Source organism: Cetorhinus maximus, chromosome X (assembly GCF_964194155.1).
Source record: "Cetorhinus maximus chromosome X, sCetMax3.hap1.1, whole genome shotgun sequence".
NCBI lineage: Eukaryota > Metazoa > Chordata > Chondrichthyes > Lamniformes > Cetorhinidae > Cetorhinus > Cetorhinus maximus.
In genome coordinates, this window is record NC_135917.1 from 1432455 (window position 1) to 1459874 (window position 27420).

The 27420-nt window shown below is 43.3% G+C and overlaps 1 protein-coding gene across 4 annotated transcripts in view; it reads left to right on the top strand.

Annotated features, from left to right (window-relative positions):
* Positions 1-27420, top strand: part of LOC144672764 (arf-GAP with GTPase, ANK repeat and PH domain-containing protein 1-like) — a 154157-nt gene that overhangs the window by 74051 nt on the left and 52686 nt on the right. For all 4 annotated transcript variants that reach the window (XM_078534730.1, XM_078534728.1, XM_078534731.1 and 1 more), the window contains exons 2-3: positions 18269-18327; positions 21188-21275. Coding sequence is in view for 2 of the 4 variants with exons in the window: in XM_078534728.1 (XP_078390854.1) it covers positions 18269-18327; positions 21188-21275 (147 nt within the window). In the remaining 2 variants the exon portion in view is untranslated. The remainder of the gene's footprint in view (positions 1-18268; positions 18328-21187; positions 21276-27420) is intronic.

The window sequence follows — 27420 nt, forward strand, 5'->3', positions numbered from 1 at the left end:
TAATTAAAGCTCACTGTAAACAAGATGACTGCCAATGGGGGAGAAAAAAAGGGTGCTGAATGCTATTGGAGCTGTGCAGACAGAAATGTGTTTTCTGCTGGCCTATCGAGCTATACTTGCATTTATATATGTGCCTGCAGCACTTATTAATATTAATGAATTATCATTAGTTATTGAAACCAAAATAGAGTGTTTAAAAAAAACACAAGAAAGCTTGCAGATCTGATTTTGTTGCCTGAACAGACTCCCTTTTCGCTCCCAACTTGAGGGATATAATTCATTGTTACAACATTACAAAAAATGGGATGGCAAGACAAAACTGTTGAATTTGCTTTGCCACTATTCAGACTATTTGACTGGGGAGGCATCACCCACAAGCTAATCAGAAGTGGAAACACTGGCTGATTTTTTTTTCCTTGCACCCTATTTTCGGGGGATTAAATCCCATTGGAATAACCCAGCTTTTAATTGTTTTTGGGATGTGGGCAGCAGTGTTTACTGCCCCTTCCTGGTTGTCCATATATTGTAGGAATTTCTATATTGTTTCAAATGGGAAAAGACTATTGGATCACTTCGGGGGAAGTGCTTGCGAAGGATGATTGACCAGTGTGTGGACTTGGCTCGAGAAAGAAGTACATGTAAATTCAGGGATGGTGTGCTCCCAGTGGGGAGCCGGCCTTGAAGGGAACATTGTCCAGAGTTGGTCACCGCGCTGTAATGTGGATTCTCCCACCTGTGCTCTCTTTGAGTGAGGTTCCCTGAGAGAGGTGCAGGGCTGCTGAATTTCCCTTATGATTTTCTCTGAAGCGACTGGAGGCTCATATCCAGTTCTTTGGTTCAGACAGCCAGTTAAATAGAGTATTAGGAAACATGTCAACCCCCTTTTAGCTGCTATGAGAGTTCCTGACTCCACAGCAACCCAGCAGGCCTTGGTAAACCAAGAGCTAGGCCTTAAGTTACCTCAGGAAATAAGAATACTGGTCTGAACTGGTCTTGTATACCTTAAAATGGAACACCAGTAAAAACTTGAAAGTAAGAGTACTGGTCTGAACTGTTTTTTCCTTCTGGGTCTACGGCTGACCTACCAGCTCTTTTTCCAATCATGTTAGTAGTGGGAAAGGACTCTGAAAATATGCCCCTTTGAGCCATCATTAACCCAATGGGTCGCACGATGTAAGAGAAATTTATTCAAAAGCTATCACTTCTAAATTGCAGCAGACAAGATCTATAATACAAAAACTGCTGTGAAACTATTGAAAGGAAGAAATTGGTTCTATAAGAATCCAGCAGTGTAACTGATTTACTGTGTGCTGTGCAATATTACAAGAAAAACTAATCCAGGAGATTTGAGTAACTTTCTTCAATGTAAAATAGCAGCTCAGGCATTGTGTGGGCACGCATTTATAAATGGATTGAGCACTATGTGTTGCTTGTTCAAGATCTTGCAGCTGTCATTACCCGGGAAGAAGGGGCTGGGAAAAAATAGACCTTTTCTTCACAAGGGTGTATTTGTGTGTTTCTTAAAAATCCATTCAGAGCAGAGTGATGTGAAATAGATGATGTTGGTCATCCACCTCCACAGTCAGGCTGAATGGAGCAATTGTAGTGTTAACTCTTTTGTGCATAGTTTTAAAAAAATCAGATGCCCCCTCTATTTTACATTGATTATGACGGGGGATGGAGGGGGGTGGTATTGAGCATTATTTTCATGTTGCTCAGGGTGGTAATTTAAAAGGTATTGTGTTGTGTGAACCAGGAGTCAATAACTGGGTTCTAGCTCCTCCTATAGCCTGGTTTTGAAATGTGATCAATGATTAAATAGGCTTGAGCTCCTGCTCTCGCACCAGAGGTTATCTCCGTACTGTAGTTTGTTGGCAGTTGCTATCTTCTCCTTTTGAAGACTTTCAACCCTTTTATAGATGTGACCTTAACAGAATTTATTAAAAGCAAGCAATCACTTGGTTCTGCCCAGTGCTAATGAGGCAAAATAGACTGGAGATTCTGATCTGAAGCAGGAAGACTGTCCTTGATCATTAAGAAAACAATGGAGCAAGCATTATTGTCCATATCGGTCATATTTAGACAAAAATGCTTTGTTCCTCTCCTTGCTACTCTGACTTGTGTTGTAGTACAGTTCCATGGGTCATTTTAAATGGCTGTTTTTCATGTGTTGCCCAGACATTGACTGTTATCAGACTATTTGACTGGGGAGGCATCACCCACGAGCTAATCAGAAGCGGAAACACTGGCTGATTTTTTTCCCCTGCACCCTATTTTCGGGGGATTAAATCCCATTGGAATAACCCAGCTTTTAATTGTTTTTGGGATGTGGGCAGCAGTGTTTAGCACCCCTTCCTGGTTGTCCATATATTGTAGGCCTATAGACTGATATGTAGAAGTTGGCTAACAAAACCCTTGGTTTGTTACAACAATCTAGCAGCTTTCATTGTCATTTTATTTTCTGATTTAGGTTAGCAACGGATCAGCTTTATTGAATTAAACTTCCCAACTTGCTGTGGTTGGATTTGAACTCCTACTTTGGCCATTCTTAGTCCATATGGGTCAGTTCTGCATGAGGTGCTGACTTCACCAAGGCAGCCAGATTATTCCTTGTGTATGTGATGGGCCAGGAGTTGCAGATAGTACAAGTTCAGATCATCTGCTGCAGCATTATTGCCTCTGCTTTTGTAGGACCTGTAGTGCCAAGTCCATGCAGATCCCCAGCGTCCCAATTGTGTTGTAGGGTCCTTGAATTCAAGGAGTCAGTGTTGAAAAATTTGGTGCAGTAATAATATTTACTAGGTGTGCTGGTGACGGAGCAGGTCAGCACAAATGTATATTCCACCGGCAGGGTGTACAGTACAGTACCGTATAAATGCCAGTGATCCTGGGGTGCTGAACTGGAAGGTTGGTCACTCTTCCTGGAACCAGGATAACCTGCAGAACATCCTTGAAGAGGACCGTGGTTGATTTTTAAACCTAGTCTTCATAGCTCTCTTATGTGTGAGCTGTGGCTCATTGAGTAGCACCCTTATCTAAAAATATAAGGAGGAGGAGCCAACAGTACAGCATACAACACCTCGAGTCTGCTCCACCATTCAATGTGATCAGGCTGATCTTCGGCCTCCACTTCACTTTCCTGCCCGCTCCCGCTATCCCACAATTCCCTGAGAGACCAAAGTTCTGTCTATCTTCCTCTTGAGTCAGAAGGCCATGGGTTTAAGGGAGACGGTGGTGTAGTGGTAATATCACTGGACTTATAATCCAGAAGCTCAGGCTAACACGGGACACGGATACAAATCCCACCACAGCAGCTGGCGGAATTGAAAGCTAGTCTTAGTCATGGTGACCATGAAGCTATCATCGATTGTCGTAAAAACTCATCTCGTTCACTAATGTCCTTTATGGAAGGAAATCTGCCATCCTTACCCAGTCTTGCCTACATGTGACTCCAGATCCATAGCAATGTAGTTGACTCTTAACTGCCCTCTGAAATGATATAGCAAGCTATTCAGCTCAAGGGCAATTGGGGAAGGGGAACAAATGCTGGCCTTGCCAGTGATGCCCGCATTCCATGAAAGAATAAAGAAAAAAAACTCCAAAGACTTGAGCACAAAATCCAGGTTGGCACTCAGTGAAGTATTGAAGGCATTCTGAGTTGGAGGTGCCATCTTTTGGATGAGATGTTAAACCAAGACCCTGCCTCCTCAAGTGACATAACAGATTCCATGACACTATTTTGAAGAAGAGTAGAGCAGTTCTCCCTTGTGTCCTAGTCAATAGTTAGCCCTCAATCAACAGTACAAAAAACAATTATTTGACCATTATAATGTTGCTATTTGTGGGAGCTTCGTGTGCACAAATTGACTGCTCTGATTTCTGCATTAAAACAGTAACTACACTTTATTGGGGCTGTAAAGCCCTTTGAGATGTCCTAAGGCTGCAAAAGGTGCGCTATAAGTGCAAATTTTGCTTAAACCAAATCTGCTGTCTGTTTTTTGCCTTTTTTATTTTGAAGGCTCGGGGTAATCTCCATTAGCAGATGAATACATTTCTAAGAATGAGTGATCTGGTTGACTGTTGACTGATTGGATATTAACGAGTATTGAAAGGTCTCGTTTTTAGAATGAAACTAGAGGTCAAAAGCAGTGCAGTTCAAGGTCATAGAAGTGTCTAAATTGGCTTGCGTTTTGGCCTATTAGTCTATGAATGATCGTTCCCTTGTGGTTTACGAAGGGACAGAGGCCCTGGAATAGATTCCAAGCTTTCAGCTGCACACTGTGCTTCAATTGGCTTTCATTGTTTTTGAGAAGGGTCATCCCAACATTATTGAAATAAAATTTCACTGAAAATCCTTTGATTCCTGTTGTGTTCTTTTGTTTGTTCTCAATATTTTCGAAGAATCCCCTTCTGTTCAGGAACAGCTTGGAATGTTAAAACGTTGTTGAAATAGTCTGGGTGCCATGGCAACATAATACGAGCATTGAATGCTGTCTTGGCCATTGTATCCTTGCATTGCAGTTGTTTACATACAAACATATGAATTAGGAGTAGGAGTAGGCCACCCGGCCCCTCAAGCCTGCTCTGCCATTTAATAAGATCATGGCTGATTGTAGCCTCAACTCCCTATTCCCACCTACTCCCTATAATCTTTCACCCCCTTGCTTATCAAGAATCTATCTACCTCTGCCATAAAAATATTCAAAGACTCTGCTTCCACCACCTTTTGAGGAAGAGAATTCCAAAAGACTCACGACCCTCGGAGAGAAAAAAGTTCTCATCTCTGTCCTAAATGGGCGACCCCTTATTTTTAAATAGTGACCCCTCGTTCTAGATTCTCTCACAAGAGGAAAAATCCTCTCCATATCCACCTTGTTAAGTCCCCTCAGGATCTTATATGTTTCAATCAAGTCGCCTCTTACTCTTCTAAACTCCAGCGGATACAAGCCTAGTCTGTCTAACCTTTCCTCATAAGACAACAATCCAGGTATTAGTCCAGTAAACCTTCTCTGAACTGCTTCCAATGCATTTACATCCTTCCTTAAATGAGGAGACCAATACTATACGTGGTACTCCAGATGTGGTCTCACCAATGCCCTATATAACTGAAGCATAACCTCCCTACTTTTGTATTCAATTCCCCTCGCAATAAACGATAACATTCTATTAGCTTTCCTAATTACTTGCTGTACCTGCATACTAGCCTTTTGCGATCCATGCACTAGGACACCTAGATCCCTCTGCATCTCAGAGCTCTGCAACCTCTCATCATTTAGATAATATGCTTTTTTATTTTTCCTGCCAAAATGGACAATTTCACATTTTCACACATTATACTCCATTTGCCAGACCTTTGCCCACTCACTTAATCTATCCGTATCCCTTTGTAGCCTTATGTCCTCTTCGTATCTTACTTTCCTACCTATCTTTGTGTCATCAGCAAATTTAGCAACCATACCTTTACTCCCTTCATCCAAGTTATTTATATAAATTGTAAAAAGTTGAGGCCCTAGCACTGATCCCTGTGGCAGAACACTCATTCCATCTTACCAATAAGAAAATTACCTATTTATGCCTACTCTGTTTCCTGTTAGCTAGCCAACCTGCTATGCATGCCAATATGTTACCCTCTACACCATGAGCTTTTATTTTTTGCAATAACCTTTGATGTGGCACCTTATCAAATGCCTTCTGAAAATCTAAATACAGTATACCCACTGGTTCCCCTTTATCCACAGCATATGTTACTTCTTCAAAGACCTCCAATAAATTGGCTAAACATGATTTCTCTTGCACAAAACCATGTTAACTCTGCCTGATTACTCTGAATTATTCCAAGTATCCTGCTACAACGTTTCTAACATTTTCCCTATGACCAATGTTAAGCTAACTGGCCTGTAGTTTCCTGCTTTCTGTTTGAATAAAGGAATTACATTGGCTATTTTCAAATCCAATGAAACCTTCCCCGAATTCAGGGGAGTTTGAAAAATTAAAACCAACACATCAGCTATCTCCCTAGCCACTTCTTTTAAGACCCTAGGATGACCAGGGACTTGTCAGCCTGCATCTCCAACAATTTACTCAGTACCACTTACCTGGTGATTGTAATTTTCTTGGTTCCTCCCTCCCTTCCATTTTCTGATTAACACCTATTTCTGGGATGTTATTTGTATCCTCTATAGTGAAGACCGATGCAAAATACCTGTTCAATTAATCTGTCTGCTTACTTTCCATTATTAACTCCCCAGACTCACTTTCTATAGGGCCTATGCTCACTCTGTTAACTCTTTTCTTTTTAAATATCTATAGAAACTCTTACTATCTGTCTTTAGGTTTTCTCATACTCTAAATTTTCCTTCCTTATCAATCCTTTAGTCATTCTTAGCTGTTTTTTATATTCTGTCCAATCTTCTGACCTGTCACCCATCATTGTGCAATTATATGTTTTTTCTTGAAATTTGACACTACCTTGAATTTTTTAGTTAACCACGGATGATGGTTCCCCTTTCCCTTGGAGTTTTTCTTTCTCATTGGAATGTTCTATTCTGTGTATTCTAAAATGTCCACTTAAATGTCTGCCACTGCATGGACCTATCCCTTAACCTAATTTGCCAGTTCACTTTATCTAGCTCTACTTTCATGCCCTCATAATTGCCCTTATTTAAGTTTAAAATACTAATCTTAGACCCACTCTTCTCCCCCTCAAACTGAATGTAAAACTCAATCATATTATGATCGCTGCTACCTAGGGGTGCCTTCGCAATGAAGTCAATAATTAAACCCATCTTGTTGCACAATACCAGGCCTAGTATAGCCTGCTCTCTGGTTGGCACCAGAATATGTTCTAAGAAACTATCCCAAAAGTATTCTATGAATTCCTCATCGAGGCTACCTTTGCCCATCTTATTTGTCCAGTTTATATGTTGATTAAAATTCTCCTTGATTATCGCCATACCTTTCTGGTAGGCTCCCATTATTTCCTCCTTTATACCCTGTCCTACCATGTGGTTACTGTTAGGGGACCTGTACACCACTCCCAGAAGTCACTTTTTATCTTTATCATTTTTCATCTCTACCCAAACTGCTTCTACATCCTGGTTTCCTCTCTATTGTGCTAATACCATCCATAATTAAGAGTGCCACCCCTCCACCTTTTCATAGCTTCCTGTCCTTACTAAATGTCACGTACCCATCAACATTTGGGTCCCAATCTATTTTTTGATGACAACATATTATAATCACAAAAATTACCCTGATATGATGTTGCTCAAAATCTTGAAGAACCTAGCAATCTGCCAGAGCAAGTACCTGTGCCTGTATGTCCAGAGTCAATAAGAGTCTTCTCTTCAACCTATGGCTCTTCATTAGGGTATTTGTAACCTAAAACAAATATTGTTCTGCTTTCACGGTCCACTCTTAAATGTCATTATTTGTAACATAAAGCATTACAATAGGAAAAATATTGTTGAGAACTGATGCCTTCCCATGCTGTGGCATCCAGCATGGCAAAAGCTGGCATTCTTCGAACTTTTCAGTCACTGTCATCAGGTGAATGAGGATTGTCAGGATTCCTACAGTTCAGTTTTCCATATACCAGTCGAGCCCTCTCTTTCTCTGGCTCCGCCTTTTAATTACTACACAGAAACTTGTGTTTTGTTGGTGGGATAAATGGGTTACATCATTTATTGTGAAAACAGAAGAACACATCCTGTCCTCTGCCCTCTATATAGGTCATTCGTTATTGCTAAGCAAGCACTGCTACAAATCGGTTGCTCCGCATCGCCAAGCAAGCAATGTGATAACAGTTCCCATCTCTTTAATTTGTGTTGACGACTGAAGTACTGATCTGATGTAAGATTGTAATGAGAATTGGAGGATGAGGCATCTTTGCTTGCTTGGTCTTGATTTAGGCGTCTTATCTGAGCTGCTCTGCATTACAAGAGTATGTGGTTCCCCTCTTTAATGTAACCAGTCTGACACTTAGGGTACTGACTCCACACACTTGTGCCTATACATCCTGGAACTGCACTAAATACTTTTAAAGTGCCTTTGATGTTGTGTTGGTGCTGTGGGCTCCTGACACACTGGGCTTGCACAGCCAGGGGCAACATCAGATTTGCCAAGGCTAATAGTCAGGCAAACTGGCTCGCGAATGAAGAATGGTCATTTAGTTGGGGTATTTCAAGGCAACTGTCATAGAGCTATATCTCAGCACAAGCCAGAGGAGATGCATTTAAAATAATCAGCAAAAGAACCAGCGAGTTGTTGTGATCTGGAAGGTGCTGCCTGGAAAAGGCGGTGGAAGCAGATTCAATAGGAACTTTCAAAAGGGACAATTGGATAAATACTGGAAAAGGAGAAATTTGCCGGGATTTGGGGGGTGGGGGGGGGGGGGGCGGAAGAGCGGGGAAGTGGGACTAACTGGATGGCTCGTTCTAAGAGCTGACAGAGGAATGATGGGCTAAATGGCCTCTTTCAGTGCTGTATGCTCTCTGATTTGAACCAACTTTCCGAACAATCACACTAAACTGATTGAACTAAGTCAAGGGTAAAAAGAGCATAATTTTGTGCATAATGCTGAGCAGCTGAAGAAGATGCCTCACAGGGACAGTTCCATTCATGTGTGTTGAACATGTTCCTTGGGCATTTTATGGAGCTGCGCTTTTCTCTTTAGGTGAAGAAAGGTACATGAGCTGGAAGGTTGTGAGTGTGCTATTCTTTTCAAAGCAATGCCATTTTAAGGTTAAAAAGAGTGGGGGGTAAATTTGTAAACAAATATAAGCATGAAAGCTAAGCACTGGTTACTTAGAATAACCTTGGCTCTCTGGTAGCACTATCACTTCAAGTCACAAGATTGTGGGTTCAAGCTCCACTCCTGAAACTTGAATACATAAATCCTAGGCTGATACTTCAATGCAATGCTGAGGGAGTGCTGCACTGCCAGAGGTGCTGTCTGCCTTTTCAGGGGGACCGAAAAGGTCCCATGCCTGTTCTTGAAGAGTTCATCTGCTGTCCTGGCCAACGCTCCTCTCTCTCAACCTCAAGAATAAAAATAGGCTAGCGTGGTAGGAAATGAAATGGGTGAGTCGAGTCGAGGCCAGGACAATGTAGAGTGCAAACGGGCTGTGGAAGGAATAGGATTGAGGAGTTGAATGAGCTTTTCACAATTGTGTGCCCTCCTACGTCCTTCTGAGGGTCGCCCTGGCTTATTCGTGCCCACTTTCTGGTGGCCTGGGATCCAGTCACTTGCCGGGCCCGTGTCACAGCATGGGGCACTGCACTGAGAGAGAAACAAGTTAAAAATAGATCTCCTTTTGTTTGGAAGAAGCATGATTTCAGCTTTCCTCGCTCACACTCTTCCTCTGATGCTCCTCAGCAAAAGCACACCAATTTCACAGCAGCAGTTGCTCATTAATTTTCATGAGCATGTGGGAAGGCGGACAGCACACTGCGGGGAACTGAAAATTATTTTATATCTAGAAACCTTGATGTGACTCATTGCAGGATGAAGAGGGGGAGCCTTTTAACTTTTTAAAGGAGGATTTACAGATGCGTTTGCATTTTGAGAAATTACGTAAGCGGAATCATTGATATTTAATTTTTATACTCGCACGTACACTAAACTTTAGTCTCGAAGTAAAAATAACCTATTTTCTGTTCTGTACTCTGGCTCCTGTGTCTTGTATTACCACCATTACACACACATCCTTTTGTCATGTGAATGCAATGAGACAAATTACTCCCAGATCAATCCCAGTGCTATTCTGTGACCCTGCACTGGTCGGGTGCATGGGAATAGCTCAAGGTGACTTCCCCTCCCCCCTGTGTGATACGGCTTGAACTGCAGTCAGCATCGTCTGCAAGGCTGTGATTGTGAACGGAGTGTGCCTGGGGAGTTGTTGGGGATTGACAACAGGTTACACTAGGCCACTGCGTTCCCCCCATCCCCGCAGCAGCGAAACGTCTTCTTGCCCTTTCCCTCTTGCCTGAGCCCAGCCGAGTCTACGCCTGCCCGCTATCTGGAGCGTGAAAAGAAGCGGGAACTCGCTGCTTGACCTTATTCAGGGAGGATTTTTTTTTCTGCACACGCCCCTGTGAAAAGAGGGATTGGGCTGTGGCAATTTGGGCATTTGATACCTGCCTTCATTAAATAGATTAACGGGGAAGCCTTTTGAAATTAACATTTCTGCTGAGAGGCACTAAACAATAAACCTTCAAAAACTTTCCATAATTTTAACATCTTTTGTATCCATATCCGTCATTGAAGAAGGTGCAGAAAGGAGTCACAGATTGTCATCAAAGAAACGATTAAGGATACCGTTTTCTCCCCCTCCTCATTTTGTAGTAGCTGATGGCTGCCCTTCTAACTCAAACAAGGTGGCATGGTACACCACCCACCCTGAGAGGTGGCTCTGCCTTCTCCAGCAACAAAACGTCACCAGCCAGTAATGTAAATGGCCACAGGCACCCGTGCTGCAGCCAGATGAACTCTTCTATATGACTGAGGAGCAGTTCCTGCCAGGGCGAACTAACTGCATTGAGTTCCCCCATGACTGGTTCCAAAGTGTCAGCTAAGGCTCAGTTGGGTGCATTTCCGCCCCCGAGGTCAGAAGGTTGTGATGGAGGAGTGGAGTCACCCCCTACTCCTCAACCCCCACCTATGGCACCTCCGCATGCCCACGCAGAAGATGCAACACCTGCCCCTTCACTTCCTCTCTCCTCACCGTCCAAGGGCCCAAACACTCCTTTCAAGTGAAGCAGCATTTCACTTGCATTTCCCCTAACTTAGTCTACTGCATTCGTTGCTCCCAATGCGGTCTCCTCTACATTGGAGAGACCAAACATAAACTGGGTGACCGCTTTGCAGAACACCTGCGGTCTGTCCGCAAGAAATACCCAAACCTCCCTGTTGCTTGCCATTTTAACACTCCACCCTGCTCTCTTGCCCACATGTCTGTCCTTGGCTTGCTGCATTGTTCCAGTGAAGCCCAACGCAAACTGGAAGAACAGCACCTCATCTTCCGACTAGGCACTTTACAGCCTTCTGGACTGAATATTGAATTCAACAACTTTAGATCTTGAACTCCCTCCTCCATCCCCACCCCCTTTCCGTTTCTTCCCCCTCCCTTTTGTTTTTTCCAATAATTTATATAGATTTTTCTTTCCCACCTATTTCCATTATTTTTAAATCTATACCTGTAATGCCCTGTCAGTCTTTCCACCCCACCCCCACTAGAGCTGTACCTTGAGTGTCCTGCCATCCATTCTTAATTAGCACATTCTCTTAGGTAATATCACCACCTCTAACACATCTTTGTTCCTTTATCTGTGACATCTTTTGATTATCTGCTCCTATCACTGCTTGCTTGTCCCTACTACCACCCCCCCCCACCAACTTCTCTCCCCCCACCCCACCCCCCACCTTAAACCAGCTTATATTTCACCCCTCTCCTAACTTTACTCAGTTCTGCTGAAGGGTCATGAGGACTCGAAACGTCAACTCTTTTCTTCTCCGCCGATGCTGCCAGACCTGCTGAGTTTTTCCAGGTAATTCTGTTTTTGTTTTGGATTTCCAGCATCCGCAGTAGTTTTTTGTTTTTATCTACATGTCTTGTTGTTTAGCTGCCCTTATTTAATTTATACACATGGTGTATGAGTGCAGGAGACCTGAGAGCTGAAGAACCATATAAAATGGAGCCCTGCTGCAGGCAGGTGGATATGGGTGAGAGCAGCGTGTGTTGACAATGCAACCCCCCAGTTCAAATAACCTGGTGAGACTTGGTGTCTGGATTCACACATGACACCTGGTTGAGGTCGCGGGTGGTAGAGAGTGCCCGCGTAATTAGCCTACATGAGTCATCGCCTTCAGAAAACAGAAGGGTGTTGGTGACATGGGCAAGGCTGGCATTTATTGCCCCTCCCTGGGTATGGGCCTTCTCCCTGAAGCTGCCTCAGTCTGTGTGGTGATGGTGTTTAAGCGATGCTGTTAAGTAGGAAGTCCCAGAACCTTTTGACCCAATGACAATGAAGGAAACGGTGCTGTATGTCAAAGGCAGGATGAGGTGTGACTTGAAGGTGGTGCTGTTCCCACCACAATGTGCCTCTTGTGCCTCTCAGTGGTAGTAGTTGCAGGGCTGGCAGCTACTATGAGAGTAAACTTGGTAACTGGAAGGGGAAGAAATGTGATGGATTGACATTCTCATCAGCGCCCAGCATGAAGTATTTCTCCAAAGAAGTAGAACATTGTGGGATTGAGAGGAGTGGGGGGGGGGGGAGTAAAATAAAATTGGGAACGTGAAAATGAAAAGTTGACAAGCAAAATTAGTGGGTATGCAGAGCCATGTGAAAATTTGTGCTCTTTCAAAGGGCTGGCACAGACACAATGGGCCAAATAGCCTCCTCTTGTGCTCTGTGATCCTGCGCTTTTTTTTTTTCTTGTGCACTTACAGAGCCTGAGCCAGTGAATTTTGAAGATGTAACCAGTAATTCTCTCTGCAGACCGATGCTGGATCAATAACTCAGAACCATACATCTGACCCCATTGTAATTGCAGATCTGCCTGCCAGCCTCATCATCGGGAATGAGCTGTAGGAATCTGTGACGGGGGCTGGGTTGAAACAAACCCAGAAAAGGATTTTAGTTTTGTAAATTGAATAAATCCCACTGACTTCTTCAGGAGCGTCCTAGGCACTGCTGATTCATCCTGTATGTGGTTTGATGCTTCTCCTTTTGATAAGGTGACTAGGCTTCTCTGATGTTGATTGTATCTCATTAGTAGAAGATTTTTTGTTTTGGAAAAATACACTTGATTCATAAACTAGCTGAAAGAACAGGTCATGCACTACAGATGAGCAAGCCCTAGCACACACACTGCTGTGTGATTGGAAACAAAAACAGAAATTGCTGGAGAAACTCAGCAGGTCTGGCACTATCTGTGGAGAGAGAAACAGAGATAACGTTTAGAGTCTGTATGACCTTTCTTCAGAGTCCTGAAGAAGAGTCATATTGGACTCGAAGCGTTAACTCTGCTTCTCTCTCCACAGATGCTGTCAGACCTGCTGAGTTTCTCCAGCAACTTCTGTTTTTGTTTCAGATTTCCTGCATCCGCAGTATTTTGCTTTTATCTGTGTGATTGGAACTATCGACCGAATTTCAAAGAATACATTTGAATCTACAACATGTGATGACGTGAACATTTTTTGTTGTCTTGCCTTGTGAATCCAAGGTGTAATCTTTGAGAGTAGCTGCTGAAATAAAATCAAAGATGTTCTTATATTCCTGTGAGACTAATTTCCAAAGCACGAGTTGACCATGAGTCCCCAGTGGATGAACAACGACAACTTGCATTTATATAGCACCTTTGACGTAATAAAACATTCCAAAGTGCTTCACAGGAGTTTTATGGAACAAAATTTGACACCGAGCCACAAAGGAGATGAGGACGGATAATCAAACGTGTGGTCAAAGTGTTAGATTTTGAGGAGAGAGAGGGGTTTAGAAAGGAAATTCCAGAGTTTGGGGCCTTGGCAGCTGAAGGCAACGGCCGCCAATGGTGGAGTGGTTAAAATCAAGGATGCTCAAGTGGCTGACAAATCATCCCATCTACATGGTTCTGAGGACAATGAGCTTTCTCTTTCTCGTCATTGGATAGCAGTCAGCAGCTACAACGAGAGCTGATTTCCCTCCCCCCTTCAGATTGACTGGTGAACTGCTGGTATTTGACTGCGGGGGGAATCACAGCAGAGTTTGATCCTTTTTCCTGCTCAATGTGTAGTTCAAAGATGGTGACTTCATCTCTCAGCCATTTGGGAGGTGGGGAGAGTAGGGGTACCGTTCTTGCATTTCAGCACGAGTTAAATACTGTACTGCCACTCCATGAGGTTAACTGCAACCCTGAATTTGCAACAGCACTCACACTGGGGACATGTTCTTACTTCCTTGTAAAGAAAGCAAATATTTGTTTCTAGGTCAACTCCATTCAGATTGATGACTTCTGCAATTAGAACAATCTAAAGCCTGTATATTGAATAGAACCCAGGTCGTCAAAGAGTAAAGCACCTCAGCAGGGAAATAATATCAGGCAGAGAAATGCACTGAATGCATTTTGGTTTGTGTGTGGAATCTGAAGGCATTGTCCATTTTGAGGGACCACATCAAGCACTCTCAATTTTTAAAAAATTCTTCCTGGGTTGTGGGCCAGCATTTGTTGCCCATCCCTAGGCCTTGAACTGAGTAGCTTGCTGGGCCATTTCTGGAGCCACATGTAGGCCAGGCCAGACCAGGTAAGAACAGCTTTCTATAAAGGAGCATTTGTGAACTAGACAACAATCAATGATAGTTTTGAGATTAGTTTTCAAGTCCAGATTTATTAATTAAAGAGCCACAAGCTACCATGGTGGGATTTGAACCCAGCTCTTCAGAGCATTAGTCTGGGCCTCTGGATTACTAGTCCAGTGACATTACCATTATGCCACCGTCTCCCATCAGCTATAGAAGTTGGATGCAGAGCATAGTCTGCCCCAATTTCAGAAGAGTGTCCCCTCCTGCACCCAATTTCTGGGAAGCCTTTTTCCCCCATGTGCTGTGGATGATTTCTAAGCCTTAAGGATTCTTTCCTCCCAATGGTCTTGGCTAGTCTGGGACTCCAGGCACCAGTTAAAAGAACAGGATTCAATTGCACTGCCATACTCCATTCCCTAAAGATTACGAAATACAATCACTGAGATCACTCACGCATGCTCGAGTTATACTGGATGCTTTCAGATGTCGATTGATTTATTTGCAAGTGAAAAAAAAATCCTTGTTTCTGCTCATAATGCAATTGCTAGCCAATTATAGTGAAAATGCAAGCACTTCATCCATTGTCTGATACCCGAGGAGCTACTGGATGTATCTCTCTGATCAGTGGAGTACTTTCAGTTAGAAAGCATAAATCTATTTTACTATCGACTAAATTTCACAATTATCTTGCTACAATTGTACAGGGTTTTGGTGAGACCATATCTGGAGTACTGTGCACAGTTTTAGTCTCCACATTTAAGAAAGGATATACTTGCATTGGAGGTGGTACAGCGAAGGTTCACTAAATTGGTCCCTGGGATGAGGGGGTTCTCCTATGATGAGAGACTGAGTAATTGGACTTATATTCTCTGGAGTTTAGAGGAATGAGAGGTGATCCCTTTGAAACCTACAAAATTCTGAAGAGGTTTTACAGGGTGGACACTCAGAGATCGTTCCCGCTGGTCAGGGAATCTAAAACATGGGGGCAGAGTCTCAGGATAACGGGCCGATAGTTTAGGACCGAGACGAGGAGAAATTACTTCACTCAAAGGCTGGTGAATCTTTAGAATTCTCTGCCCCAGAGGGTTGTGGTTGCTCTATCGTTGAATAGATTTAAGGCTGGGATAGACAGATTTTTGGTGTCTCAGGGAATTAACAGATGTGGGGAGCAGGCAGGAAAATGGAGTTGAAGCCCAAGATCAGCCATGATCATATTAAATGGTGGAGCAGGCTTGATGGGCTGAATGGTCTACTCCTGCTACTATTTCTTCTGTTCTTGTATCCTTCTTTTGGTTTGGGGCTGGGTGGGTGTAGTGGAGTGGGAGAATCCTTGATTCTAGTTCAGTTACAGGATTTAGATTGCTGTTCATGTTTCTTAAGATATCATGACTTTTAGGCCAGGTTTACATTGGACAAGAACTGACACCCTGCTGGAATAAAGTACCACAGGTACGGGCCTCACCATTCCTTGTGTTGGCTAAGGTTCAGTGCACAGCACTCTCACCTCTGAGTCCAAAGCTTGTGGGTTTAAGTCCCACTCCAGAGATGTGAGCACATAATCCAGGCTGACACTCTCACGCAGTACTGAGGGAGTGCTGCACTGTCGAAGGTGCCATCTTTCAGATGAGTTGTTAAACAGAGTCCCCATCTGCCCCCTCAGGTGGATGCAAAAGATCCCACAGCAACTATCTTTAAGAGCAAAGATGTTCTCCCTGGTGTCCTGCCCAATATCCACCCCTCAGCCAACAACACTAAAACAGATTACCTGGTCATTTATCTCATTGCTGTTTGTGGGAGCTTGTAGTGTGCAAATTGGTTGCCACGTTTCCTTCATTACAACAGTGACCACACTTTCTGATCCTGTGCTTACCTAATATAAACACATAGATGCACTTTCTGGCAGAAGTCACTGGCTAGGGATCAGGAGGAGGGAACTGGGCAGCGAATGTTTTTTAAAATTATTTGTGACAGTTGAGGTTTTTCTAAATCTAGGACTGCACTGAAATGAAAAGATGAATATAGTAAAACTTCTTGAAGCCTATTCTAAAGTGTACAGTCAAGCATTGAAGGCTGAGCCTACTGGCCACAGCTTGGCAGTGCTCAGGGCAGCTGCTCTAATGTTACATTTAGGTTCTAATGGACAGCGAGTGTGTGTTTCTTCTAGAAACAGAAGGGGAGAGCAAAAAGTAAACTAAAAGGCCTGCCAACAACTTAATACCTGCTCAGCATGTCAGCATGCAGCATTGGGCTCTACATGGATTGACACAAGATAGATACTGTCCTTTTTGGTTTGAAATAATGACTGTGAGGAAGAAGGTAATGCACTTTCTAATGGGCACAAGAGAGAGGCTGCTAGCACTGCATCAGAGTTGGTCAAGCAGAGCAAAGCTTTTACAACTTATAAGTAGAAACAGAGAACAGCAATAATATATAATCATATTTTAAAAGTACTTCTAGAACAAACCCTTGTAATGATTGAGATTGCACAATGCTAGAAGCTATTATTCTAACACCAGTCACTGCCTGTGATGTTTTGTATGTGAACAGAGACAGTGTGGGGAAATTTCTTCTGCGATCTTCGTATAAAGAAATTGAGTGTATAGAATGAATTGGATCTTGCTGCTCGCAAAGAGGCAACCTTCTACCTGTTTTGTGGCTTGCATACTGGTACCATTAAATATTTGTTTCATAAGGCAGAATTTTTACCCTGTCAGGCAGGCCTGGGAGTGGCTGCAATCAGGCCCCAACCGCGAATCGCGTGCTGATAACCTCAGCGCTGCCTGGGTGAGGGGGAGGAACGCGAGTGCGGAAGTCAGCGCGTGCGCGGCAGGTACACTCAGTGAAGGCTCCCTGAAGGCACAGAGCTGCCTCAGGGAGCTGAAGATTTCTAATCTTAAAAATAAATAATTCCAAAATAAGAAAACATGTCCCCTTATGTGACTCCGTCACATGAGCAGGGACATGTTAAAAATGAATTTAAAACATTTTTTTTTTTTAAATCGCTGTTCAAAACCTCATCCCGCCCATGGATGAGATTTTGTTTAAAACGCAAAGGCCGCCTGGCCTATTCACCCGCCGCTGACCTAACGGTCGGATGGGCAGTAAGAAATTTGATTTAATTAGTTGATTAAGGGCCTTAATAAGCCTCTTAATCGTCGGCGGGCACGCTGCTGACTCTCATGCCGCCCGGCAAGCTAAATATCGCAAGCGTGTGCAATGACGTCAGGACGCTTACCCGCACTATTTACTCCTATTCAGGATAGGCGCTTGCCTGCCCGACAAGGGTAAAATTCTGCCCATAATGTTTGAGACCTGGATTGAGATTTTGATACCCAGTACATGCTAAGTTTCTGCTCGAGGGAACGTTTAAACCTCATGGAGTTTGAACTTGCAAACACAGCACAATTTCATGAATAAGTTACATCTTCATCTCTGTTACCACCCATATGTAACAGAGTGAAGACTTTGACACTGATTGCACCTCAAAATCTAGATTTTGATGCAGTGCTATTGTCTGAGTGATAGTTTTGAGGAAGCCACTCCAGCTCAACAGATATAACCACTCTCACATGTACTATTAGGTTCTGACTCATATCATACTCGTATGGAGTCTGACATCACTTCGAAATGGCAGTGGTAGTTACCCATGCTCCTTTGTGTTGGTGCAATTGCCCAATACTTCTTAACAGATCAGTGTATCTCTTGACCTCTTTCAGAGTTGATGGGGAACATTGCACCAAAGTGTGTAGTGTGTGATTTTACATGCTATGTCATTCCCAAACTCATTGTGAAGTTAATCTGCAGAATAAAGCTGCCATGTTTTTGTAGGATATTGAGGGGAAGAATGAAAGGAAACTATGAGAATGATTTGAGGGTGAATTCATGAATTCCATGCTCCGAGCAGGGAGTCATACTATATGGACTGGGTTAATCCCTTTAAATGTGGTTCCCACTACTGATTTCCTCCTTTATTTTGTTTTCTTCTCAGAGGCCTTTGTGAACAGCCAAGAATGGACGCTAAGCCGCTCGGTCCCAGAGCTCCGGCTGGTAAGTTTGCCTATTTGTTGCTTCTCTGCCATGAGCCCAACAGCTGCCATTTTTGCTGTTACTGTAGTGACTGGTTTGTGCCCTTGTTTCTGAGACATACGCAGAGTAAGAAGTGGCTGATTTGAGTGTTACAATCTTATGGCTTGAAGAGTTCATGCATCATCTATAAAACTTGAAATCAAAGCTTGGGTAGTTTATACAATCATTCAAATGGCAGGAACTCAGACCTTAACTGTACTCCCAGGACATCTATTACTTCCTCCCAGCAACACAACAAACAGTATTTTGTAGTGGTGATTGATTTTTCGCATCTGTTACTGCTCTCTTTGGTTCATTTACTGCAGCCAGTATGACAATGTGACTGTAAATCAGGATGATCAGATGTATCTGTTGTATGTAGATGAAAATCTAGTAAAACTGCCCACATGTGTTACAACGTGAGAAAGCTTGGTCACATCCTGCTTCTTTGCACTTGTGGGGAGCAAACAGGAGCATACAGTGTCTCCTGATTGACCATCAATAGAAACAGGAATTGGCATCAGGATCAAAGTTGCCTGTGAGCAGCTATTTACAATCTATATTAATGACTTGGATGAAGGGACAGACTGTATTGTAGCCAAATTTGCTGACGATACAAAGATAGGTAGAATCACACTTCTTGGTCGTAGACTCTTTTGTGTCATACACACTAGGAACTGAGAGCGATTGCTAATAAGATCATAAGAAATAGGAGCAGGACTAGGCCGTTTGGCCCCTTGTGCCTGCTCTCCACCATTCAGTAAGATCATGGCTGATCAGATTGTGGCCATAACTCCACCTTCCTGCCTGCCCCCCATAACCCTTGTCGATCAAAAATCTGTCTAACTTGGCAATGAACATATTCAATGACCCAGCCTCCACTGCTCTCTGAGGAAGAGAATTCCAAGGACTAACGACCCTCTGAGAGAAGAAATTCCCCCTCATCTCCGTCTTAAATAGGAGACCCCTTATTCTGAAACTGTGGCCCTAGTTCTAGATTCCTCCATCAGGGGAAACATCCTCTCAGCATCTACCCTGTCAAGCCCCCTCAATCTTATATGTTTCATTAAGATCACCTCTCATTCTTCTAAACTCCAATGAGTACAGGCCCAACCTGCAAACTTCCTCATAAGACAAACCCCTCATCCCAGGAATCAGCCGAGTGAACCTACTCTGAACTGCTTCCAATGCAAGTACATTGCTCCTTAAGTACAGAGACCAAAACTGTACACAGTACTCTAGGTGTGGTCTCACCAATGCCCTGTACAGTTGTAGCAAGACTTTCCTAATATTATACTCCATCCCCCTTGCAATAAAAGGCAACATTCCATTTGTCTGCTTAATTACTTGCTGTACCTACAACCTGACTTTTTGTGATTTATGTACAAGGACACCCAGATCCCTCTGGACTGCAGCATTCGCAGTCTCTCTCCATTTAAATAATATTCTGCTTTTCTCTTCTTGCAAAAGAGAACAACCTCATATTTTCCTACATTATACTCCATCTGCCAAATTTTTGCCCACTCATTTAACCTATCTATATGCCTTTTCAGACTCTGTATCCTCCTCACAACTTGCTTTCCTACCTATCTTTGTATCGTCATCAAATTTGGCTACAATACAGTCTGTCCCTTCATCCAAGTTATTAATATAGATTGTAAATAGTTGCTCACAGGCTACTTTGAGCCTGATGCTGATTCCTGTTTCTATTGATGGTCAATCAGGAGACACTACATGCTCCTGTTTGCTCCCCACACTCGAAGGCTTGATATTATTTTAGAAGGTCGAAAGGTTGAATGAACCCTGCCAGGATTTGAACCCAGTAGTTTTTGCTTTGAGTCCGGGGCTTAACTGACTGAGATAGCCAATCGTGAACAAGGGTCTGTGTAGAGATATGTGGCTATATAGTATTAGCAGTTATGACATTAACCCTGTCTAGTGGAGGTGCCACCAAGAGAATGTCCATCCACCCTGTTTTCAGGCGGGTCAGTAGTATATCCCAGAGGACGGTCATGCTGGCTGAGCTTTGCTTTGTTCTCAGTCAGGCCACTAGATGGTGCATGAAGGTGATGTATACAATTTAGAGAGATAAAACCGATATCCCTAATAGGCCTCACCTGAATTGTGACCCCTCTGGTGGCCTGATTTATGGTCCGCACCTGGGATCCCAACCAAATCCTCCTGGCTGGTGGAGATCTAAACAAGGTTAGCAGTGGGGGAAAGGTGGGGGGTGGAAAAGGAGTCTGCAGTATGTAGTGGACACGGTGAAGAAAGAAGATAGAAATGAGATCACACTGTTACATAGAGTTACATTGAGTCTACAGCACAGAAACAGGCCATTTGGCCCAACTGGTCCATGCCAGTGTTTATGCTCCACACAAGCCTTCTCCCACCCCATCTCACTCCATCACCATATCTATTCCTTTCTCCCTCATGTGTTTATCCAGCTTCCCTCTTAAATGCATTGATGCTATTCGCCTTGACCACTCCCTTTGGTAGCGGGTTCCACATTCTCCCCACTCTCTGGGTAAAGAAGTTTCTCCTGAATTCCCCGATTAGATTTATTAGTGACTGTCTTATATTGATGGCCCCCTAGTTCTGGTCTCTCCCCCACCTCCCCCCACCCACTAAGTAGAAACATCTCCTCTACATCTACTCTATCAAACCCAATTGTAATTTGAAAGACCTCGACCAGATAACCCCCTCAGCCTTTTCTTTTCTAGAGAAAAGAGCCCCAGTGGGTTCAGCCTTTCCTCATAGTTATGTCCTGTCAGATCTAGTCGCATTCTTGTGAATCAAACAAATATGAACTGGAAACTCTGATGTCTTGGTTTCTTTGAAGGGACTGGTCGGCAGTCTGCTCAGTGGGAAGTCTGCACTTGTGCATCGATATCTGACTGGCACCTACGTCCGGGATGAGTCTCCAGAAGGTGAGTGCCATAGTTCCTCAGAGTTCTGAATGGGTTCGAGCACTTCCTGTGAAGTAAGGCTGCAATTCCAGGCACAACTATAGGCCATAACTGGGCTCTTCTGTATTAAAGTGTTCAAGGGTATGTGTTATGAATGATGCAAAAAGTAATTATTGCTTTCATTTTTTTTAAGTTTTACATTGTAAAATTTGTTCAGTAGCAAACGTGTCAAAATACAATTGGTTTCCATTTCTCCTGAGTGTATTGAGTGAGATCAGAGATTAGAAGAAATTCTACCACAGATTTGATCTGTGGAGGACACTCTCAACCACTGTTGTCAATGTGAATTTGATTGACTTCTTCCAAAAGAAACTGGATAATATCTTGTTTGCAACAACTGATTATTGGCCTAGGTATAGACTGAGATGATGAAATACCTGTATGGGACTTAATGGCTCTCTTACTGCTGCAGGTGAAGGGATTAGCATAGTGGAGAAGTTGGAATTGCTGAATATTCTGGAATCTTGTCCAATACTTTAAGGTTCATTGTGGAATATTAATGGGACCTTTCTTCAGCAAAGTGAAGGAGTGGAACAGAGTCCACAAAAGGGTAAATTGTTCATACAGTGTGGAAGGGAGTGAGCTTGAAGGGCTGATTAGCCATTCCCAGGGCTTCCACTAAGTTGCACATGTGCATGACTGTGCAGCAACCTGGAAGGTACCATGCAGGCCTTGTTCTGTGTTAAGTACCCCACATGTGCAGTCGCGCAAAGAAGTTTAAAGGTATCGTGCATTGAAAAAGTGGCCACGTGCAACAATGAAATTTTATAGGGAATGTTGGCCATTGCTGATCCCATGCTCCCTTGTGTTCTTCTGCCCTGTTGGCCAGTTGTGGACCTTCCATGGCAGGTCTCACGGGAAGATGTACGTGGTGCAACACTCCTGTCGTAAACCAACTGATCCTCCAACTCAACCATGAGCAATGCCACAAGAGATCCACAAATAATTGAGTAAATTTTTCCAACTCACTTACAAAATAAACCTGTCAATCTGAATATTTTAGGATTCTGTTCAGGGGACGTCTCAAATGAGAAGGGTTCAAACCACCAAGAAAAATGGGCAATTGATATTCTGAGCAAGATATAAAAGTTGCCAGCTCCTGGAGCTTGCATTCCTCCTGCCTTGCCACGGCCAGTCCAGCAGCCTTTTCCTCATTGCCAATATTTTTGTCGCTAATGAACAAAAGTGTTCAAAGAAACTGGAAAAAAAAACCTTTTCCAACGCCTGTACGATTTTCCTCCTGGGCTGCACACAGCAGTGTCCAGGAGAATAATCTTTCATCCTGGAAGACTCCAGGACAATCCTGGAGGTTTACCAACTTTAATTCACGGTAGTCCTGAAATCTGTTTCCCCTTCAGATATTAATAAGAACTAAAAAAGATGTTGCTTTAAAAGAATAACACAATGAAGTAATCCTGCTTTGTCACATGGAGGAGGAAGTTTGTAGAATTAGGATCCATGCTCATCTCCAGCCGCCAAACCCTCACCGCACCCCTGCTCCCCAGCTTCCTCCACAGAGAGGAAGGGAATTGGGAAGGCTTAACAGTTGAGCAATGCAGTGGCTCTGAGTGATGGAGCATTAGGATGCAGGTTTGTGGTGGGCAGGTGGAGCCAAGTAGAGCCTGTTGTATCTTCAAACAGGGGAGAGGGGGAACACCCTAGACTTGCATGCCTTGATGGTTGAGGGTTTTCTAAGATCACATTGCTCCCCAGAGAGTCCAGTTGGACTGAGTAGCTGGAATCACCTTATCATAGAATGATGAGCATAGAAAATGCCAACCTGTTAACACTGGTCAATAACTAATTAAACCTGATGGTTAATCAATTCAGCTTTAGTATTCTTCGCAAGGCCATTGCTCGGATAAATGGGCTCAAATAGCACCTGCTCATATTTCAACCACACCAATGGATCCTTCCACCAAATGCATTTTTATTGAGTGCTTCATTCCCTGAAGACCAGGGGTCTTGAAATATTGAAGTAATTAAAGCTTAATAGATTACTAATGGTCTGTGTATGATGTTCATGCTTAATCCACAATAGAGCCTTTGAAATGAATGGTCTTCCTAAAGATTGTTGAAGCTCACACTCGCTTTATAGTTCACGCCCCATTTACTGACAGCTCTGACAACACTAAGGCAATCTGGTAAAGCACCCAGTGGCAGTGCCATGGGAGGTAGCCATGTTGGGATAAGTATACTGACTTTTCTGTGAAGATAAAGCCGTTCTAATGTCAGAGAATGACTTCATAACAATTTGTATTTTACTGCTTCACCACCATCCCCCACCACCCGCTGTAAGTAAATCTCTGATGTGTGTAAAAGGCATGGCTCCCCAGGTGAGAGGATAGGCAGGTGAATTGTCAAAAGGAGGCACACTAGAGTAGTTCGGGTTAATATTCTTTCTCAATATCCCTTCCCTCCTTACGATTGGGAACTTGTCCTGTGGAATATCATGTGTGCATACCCACATCCTGGCATGTGGCAGAGGATGTGGCACCAGGGCTGCTCACAGCTCTTGAAGTAGCATCAGCTTCCAGTTATCTTTAACTTAGCGTGTTTTCACTTTGTAATTCTCAGTGCAAGTTCACATAGTTCACAAATGGTCCATAATGGAATAAATGGAGAAATTCTCAGCGTCTCTCTTAAACTCCTGCTGCTGGCTAAATTGATTCCTAAAAGTCACTGACAGCTAATGAGCTAATTCCCTGCAGGAATATAGAACCATACAAATAAATTGTTAACATAAGATACCAGGAACAGCTGATGGATATTTTCCCCCTCTAAGAATGCATTTCACTTTAACAAAGATCTTTATTTTGATTTACAGCGACTGAATAAGTCAAATCTTGTTTTTTTCACACGGGATTCTGGAATTTTAACCTGTGTTTTGGGAATTGATTCTGGCTATTTATGGGAAAACTGCAAATCAAAGTGACTTGACCATATAATGGGGGAAAGAATTGAATTGGCTGCAGTGTCATAAATTCATTCAATAAGCATGTGTTTATGATGTCACTGCCCATGGAAACCAGAGCATCTCTCCCTGTATGGTGCGGTACAGAGCCATATAGACCAGACATACCTCTGATTTGAGTCCTGACCTGTACCAAGTTACCAAATCTCTGATGGATGGTGGGTCACAAACTGCAATGAGATATGTGACCAGATTATTCGTCTGCCCTCTCTGGTGGGGCAGTTCTCCCCGGTGTCCTGGCCGATATTTATCCCACAATCAACACCCAAAAACAGATTACCTGGTCATTATCACATTGAAGTTTGTGGGAGTTTGCTGTGCGCAAATTGACTGCCATGTTTCCTACATTACAACAGTGACTGCACTTCAAAAAGTACTCCATTGCCTGTAAAACACATTGGGACGTCCCGATGTGGTGAAAGGCACTGAATAAATGCAAGTTCTTTTGTTTTAACATGGAAACGAGGCTGGGGTGTTTAAAATTTTATCTAGGCCCTGTGTTCCGGGGGATGGAGAGGTGCCGGACAGCCTGCTGGTTGCCTGGAGTTAAAGTTTAGGCTCTTGATTCCAATTTGGTTGTCATATTTTAAATTCTAAAAAAATTAACCAGACAGAAGATTCAGACAAAAGGGAAACAAATGAGTGCTCCTTGCTCCACTGTGGGTTAAATTAAATGGCATCAGGCTTTTACCTCTATAAGAAAGCCATTATAATTACAATTGATTCATTGGTAGCAGCAAAAGAACATTGCTGAAATAAAATAGTCATTTGGTAGTACAGAACTTGAATATTGCTGAAAAAAGAGTTGACCAATCAGGGTCAAGCTGCCTGGTTTAAATCTCAACAATGCTTGGCAGTTAACTGTCAATCACCATCAACTGGTGCATCCTCCATGGCAACGCCTCAACCAATCAGAGTCCACTTGCCAACCAATCAGCAGTCTCTTCTCACACAGTATGAATGTGTTGTTTCCCCTGACATTGGTACTTTCTGGCAAATTATCCTTATTACTGCAAGATGAAAATCTTAGACAAAAAATGTCTCTCTTTTTCAGCAATACTCAAATTGCTGAAATAGCTCAGCCACTGCAAAACTAAGATCCGTCTATTTTAAACATAGTTGCTTCGAAGTGTAAAATGTTAAAATAGCAAAAAAGTTGACCTATGTCTGTTATTCAAGGAAGTGATTAATGAACTATGGTAGTAGACCATAATGAGGTGTGAATTTTTGCAGTTTTGATGAGGGAAGCATAGAAAATTTGGCTCAACAGGTACTGAACATTTTTGGAACCAAACAAAAAGAAAGAAGGAACTTGTGTTTATATAGTGCCTTTCACAACCTCAAGGCATCCCAAAGCACTTTCCAGCCAATTAAGTATTTTTTGAAGTATAGTCACTGTTGTAATGTAGGAAACATGATAGCCAATTTGTTCACAGCAAGCTCCCACAAACCTCAGTGTGATAATGACCAGATAATTGTTGGTTGAGGGATAAATATCAGCCAGGGCACTGGGGAGAACTCCTTTGCTTTCTTCTTTGAAATTGTGCCATTTATGTCCACCTGAGACGGCTCAATTTAACATCACAATTGAAAAATGACAGCTTGGACAGTGCAGCACTCCTTCAGTACTGCACAGGGAAAGTCAACCTAGATTATTGTGCTCAAATCTCTGGATTGGGACTTGGACACACAACCTTCTGACTCAGAGGCAAAAATGCAACCCACCGAGCCACGGCTGACACAAAATCAGAAAGCTGCCTTCATTAAGCTCTCATTTGAATTTGCAACAACAGAAAATGGAAATTTGTGCCCACAATTGCCCACCCTGGTGCTTTTTGGTTTCAGGAGGGGGCAGATGAGCCCGGTTTGCCACTCCTGTGAGCTCTTCAGTGATTCCTGCTGGAAACTGGGGGCAGAATTTTTCCCTTGTCAGGCAGGCGTGTGCCCGACCCGAATGGGAGTAAAATAGTGCGCAATGACGTCCGGTGAGTGTCCCGACGTCATCACGCACTCTCGTGATATTTCGCTCGATGGGCGTGCGCAAGAGTTGGCAGCGTGCCCGCCAACAATTAAGAGCCTATTAAGGCCCTTAATCAATTAATTAAATGGAACTTTTCGTTGCCCTTACAGTTGGTGGGTGGGTGAATAGGCCAGGCAGCCTTTGCATTTTTTGCGAAACCTCACCCACGGGCGGGCTGAGGTTTCGACCGGTGATTAAAACAAAATAAAAACTTTTAAAACTCATTTTTAACATGTCCCTGCTCATATGACCGAGTCACATGAGGGGACATGTTTCCCTTCCTTTTCCATTCTTTATTTTTAATGTTAGAAATCTTCAGCTCCCCGAGGGCAGCTCTGTGCCTTCAGGGAGCCTTCACTGAGCGCACCTGCGTGCATGTGCTGACTTCTGCACTCGCCCTTCTCACCCCCACCCAGGCAGCGCTGAGGTTATCAGCGCGCGATTCATGCAGGCTGACCATTAATTGGTCAGCCAGTGTGAAATCGTGGTCGGTGCCCAATTGTGGGCGGCAGACCATTGCGTGGCCGTTCCCAGGCCTGCCCGCCTGACGAGGGGAAATTTCTGCCCCGGGTGTGTGTGAACATTAGAGTAGAACAGGATCTGACTTGCCATGATAGTCTCCAAAAGAAATGATTGTTCGCCGGTTATTTAAGCATTGGGACTATCATTTTCCAGACTTGTATATGAAGGTTGGCCATATGGCTGAGGCATTGGAGACTGGCTTTAATGAGAAATTAATGAAAAGAGAACTGAACACCGTCCCCCATCTCCCCAACCTTTACTCTTGAAGTTCTCCCTGTAGCATGGTTCATCTCCTGGCCACAAACAAAACCTGGGATCTTCCCAGCCTCTGTTGCTCAGTATCACAAGGGTTGCTAACTCTGGTCGGGTATATCCCTGGAGCTTTTATCACATGCCCTCCCACCTTCAACCATCCCACCCAGTCAAACAGCCTTTTCTTCACATCTTCCGTATTTATATAACTGATAAATGGTAGTGTTTAAAAAAAAAAATGAAACAAGCAAACACTATTTTTTTCAATACCCTGGTGATCTTTGCCCTGGGTTTGTTCACAGCATTGTCCAAGGGGATTAATCTTTAATTTCTGGAGA